General features: G+C 37.7%; 1 protein-coding gene across 1 annotated transcript; it reads right to left on the bottom strand.

Annotated features, from left to right (window-relative positions):
- Positions 1–639: 639 nt before the first annotated feature.
- Positions 640–2,548, bottom strand: LOC141816967 (putative disease resistance protein RGA1). Its single transcript, XM_074704686.1, has 2 exons — positions 1,030–2,548; positions 640–686 (listed from the first exon to the last, which is right to left on the bottom strand). Exons 1-2 carry the CDS (start codon positions 2,546–2,548, stop codon positions 640–642), a joined length of 1,566 nt encoding a protein of 521 aa, XP_074560787.1.
- Positions 2,549–2,756: the final 208 nt, after the last annotated feature.

Raw genomic sequence — 2,756 nt, 5'->3', positions numbered from 1 at the left:
CTTCCCAATTGGGCATGTTAATGAATTCTACATACTCAAGTTTTGGGAAAGCAGGCGTTCTGCAACCGAGGAATTCAGGCCCAATACTTTTGATTGCTTCTCCTCCTTCAATTCGTAGGTATTTAAGATTGGGTAGTTGACCCAATGGAGGGAGCACCACACATGATGGGAAATTGGAAAGACCCAAAGTTGTTAGATCAGCCAATGAATCATGTATAGAAGTAGAAACCATCCATGCTGGAAACTGTTGACCAGGAAAATTTTTTATCGCAAGATGTTCTAGGGTCGGTGGAGGACTAAGTTTGTTGGATATCCTCTCCGCCTCAGTGCTTTGCTCCTCATTATTTTCATTATTATTCATTGTCCATGCAAGAAGGAATCTCCTAAGAAATGTTTTGTTCTCGAGCACAAAGTTTCTGTTTCCTCTCGTTGTTGCCCTTTCCAATTTATCAATAACCAGAGTACTTAGGTTGAACAAGTATTGCAACTCGTCCAAGTCACAACCTCCATCCATCCTGTTCATGGAGTCACAATGGCCGACCAAAAATCCATCAAGATTGTTGAGATTTTTCAACTTCCCAACTCCCTTTGGAACATGGGTGAGCGGAGTACCCTGAATTCGAAGGCACCTCAAATTCCTCAACCTTGTGATGCCCTTTGGAAGTTCATGCAATGATTTACACCACGAGAGACTCAAAGTTTGCAAGTTTGCAAGACATCCAATGGATTCAGGAAGCTTTCTAATCTTCGTTCGATCAAGATCCAAGTATTTTAGATGAAATAATTTCATAAGAGAATTTGGGAGGTTCTCTATGGATGTATCACACAAATTCAAGACTCTGAGACATTTTAAACTTTCAAATGCATGGTTCTCTATTCGTCTGATTTGAGGGCAATTAACGAGGTCTAGGGCTCTTAAACACTTTTGCTCTATTATCACATTGGGAAGAGATAACACATCACTTTGGGTTGAGATGGACAAACGACGAATCTTTGTCAAAGATTTTGTACTTGTGCATTGAGCATTATTAATGATAATCCCTTCCTCTTCCATAAGCTTTTGCCCAAAAGATCGTAAAACATCATGCATAACAAATTCATAATCAGCTATAAATGTCTGAGAAGTTTGCAAAAGGTTTCTTGCAATAAGTTCTTTGTAGTAGCCTTCTGCAATATTTTCCATCAAATTGTCTGATTGTTCAATCACAAATCCTTCACTCAGCCATAATGGGATTATGTCCAGTCGAAATGATATGTCACGGTAGAAAGCACAACTAAGAAAACATTGTTTGAGGTGACTGGGTAAATCCTCATAGCTCAAGTATAAAGCATTGGATAGTTCAGCATCAATCTCTTTTATAGACCATAATTTACTTTCAACAACTTTTTTCCACTTCCTCTTACTCTTTTCCTTGTGAAATAAAACACCTGCGATCACTATAATTGCCAAAGGAAGGCCATCACATTTTCTGACAATTTTCATACCAACTTCTTTCAATTCAGAAATTATTACATCCTCCTCGTCTCCAAAAACAATCTTTCTAATTAATTCCCAACCACTGTCTTCGTGCATTTTCTCAACATGGTGGACAAAATCTGCTCTCATTGCTCTTGCCACATTTTCATGCCTAGTGGTAAATAAGATAACCCTCCTACCGGACCCGTTCAAAATGACATTTCTGAGCAAATCCATCCATACATCTGCACTCCATATATCATCTAGTACAAGTAGCAAACTTTCTGAAAGAAGAGGAACAATTTGACCTTCAACTTCTGCTCTACTTTGAAGACCATCATCATGTCCTCCTATACCTCTCAATGCCTGTTTGAGTATGCCAATCTGAGAGTAATCCTTGGATACATGCAACCACACTTGTTTTTTAAATTGTTTTTTCACCATTTCATCATTACCGAATATTTTTTTTTCTAGAGTGGTCTTGCCCATTCCGCCCATCCCAGAAATTCCAAACACACTACAATTTTTTTTGCTATTCTCCATCTTCGAAATTAAGTTTTGGGCAGCTTCTTCAATTTGTGTCCCTACAATATCTGTCGCCACAAATATATGTGAGGTAGAAGATAACGTCGTTACTGAGTTCTTTTGGGCAGCTACTAACCCACCAAGTACCAATGTATTGACCTCTTTGATTGCTTCAAGTCTATCATTAACTTTCTTTATTTTGTTCCAAATGTCTCTACGGAACTTACAACGTTGGAAGCAAGATGCAAGCAAATTGATCGGAGAGTGTACCCCCGAACAAGAACATGGGTGGGCCGCCAATAATCTCCCATCTTTGATCAAGCAAAGTTCAAGTATGTCTTCTACATCATACATGATGTCTTTTAATTGCTTCACCCAACTGTCGATCACAGGATCTGTACGTCTTTTTTTTTCTGCATCTTGAATATAGGGACTGATTCTTGATAATTTGTCACGAATCTTCTTAATTTCTTCTTCAACCCCTATCACTTTGCCTATCTCTCCTTCCATAAAATCTGATAGTTGGTCAAGGTATCTCTTAACAAAAAAGTCTAGGACCACTGCCATTTCTTGAGACGGATGAATCACCTGTTCAAGATTAGATCCAAATTTGTACAGAAAAACTTACTGCTTATGCTTGCATTCTTATCAACTTCTATGCAAAGAAATACTAGATAAAGAATTTATGGGGGACAAATTATATTGATTGAGAAAAGCTTATAAGAATATACTAAGAATGTAAAAGAAAAAAAATTCTCAAATCATAGAAATATTT

This window comes from Curcuma longa, unplaced genomic scaffold (genome assembly GCF_044706935.1).
Source record: "Curcuma longa cultivar G26 ecotype Majalengka, Jawa Barat unplaced genomic scaffold, ITB_CL_G26_1.1 contig_18833, whole genome shotgun sequence".
Lineage (NCBI taxonomy): Eukaryota > Viridiplantae > Streptophyta > Magnoliopsida > Zingiberales > Zingiberaceae > Curcuma > Curcuma longa.
The sequence above is the reverse complement of the archived record's forward strand: the minus strand, read 5'-3'. Positions and strand labels throughout refer to the sequence as shown.

Coding starts and splice junctions, on each gene's coding strand:
- LOC141816967 (XM_074704686.1), bottom strand. CDS start 2,548: ATGGCAGTGGTCCTAGACTTTTTTGTTAAGAGATACCTTGACCAACTA. Junction 687..1,029: donor AGAGGAAGGGATTATCATTA/ATAATGCTCAAT, acceptor TTTGAGTCTCTC/GTGGTGTAAATCATTGCATG.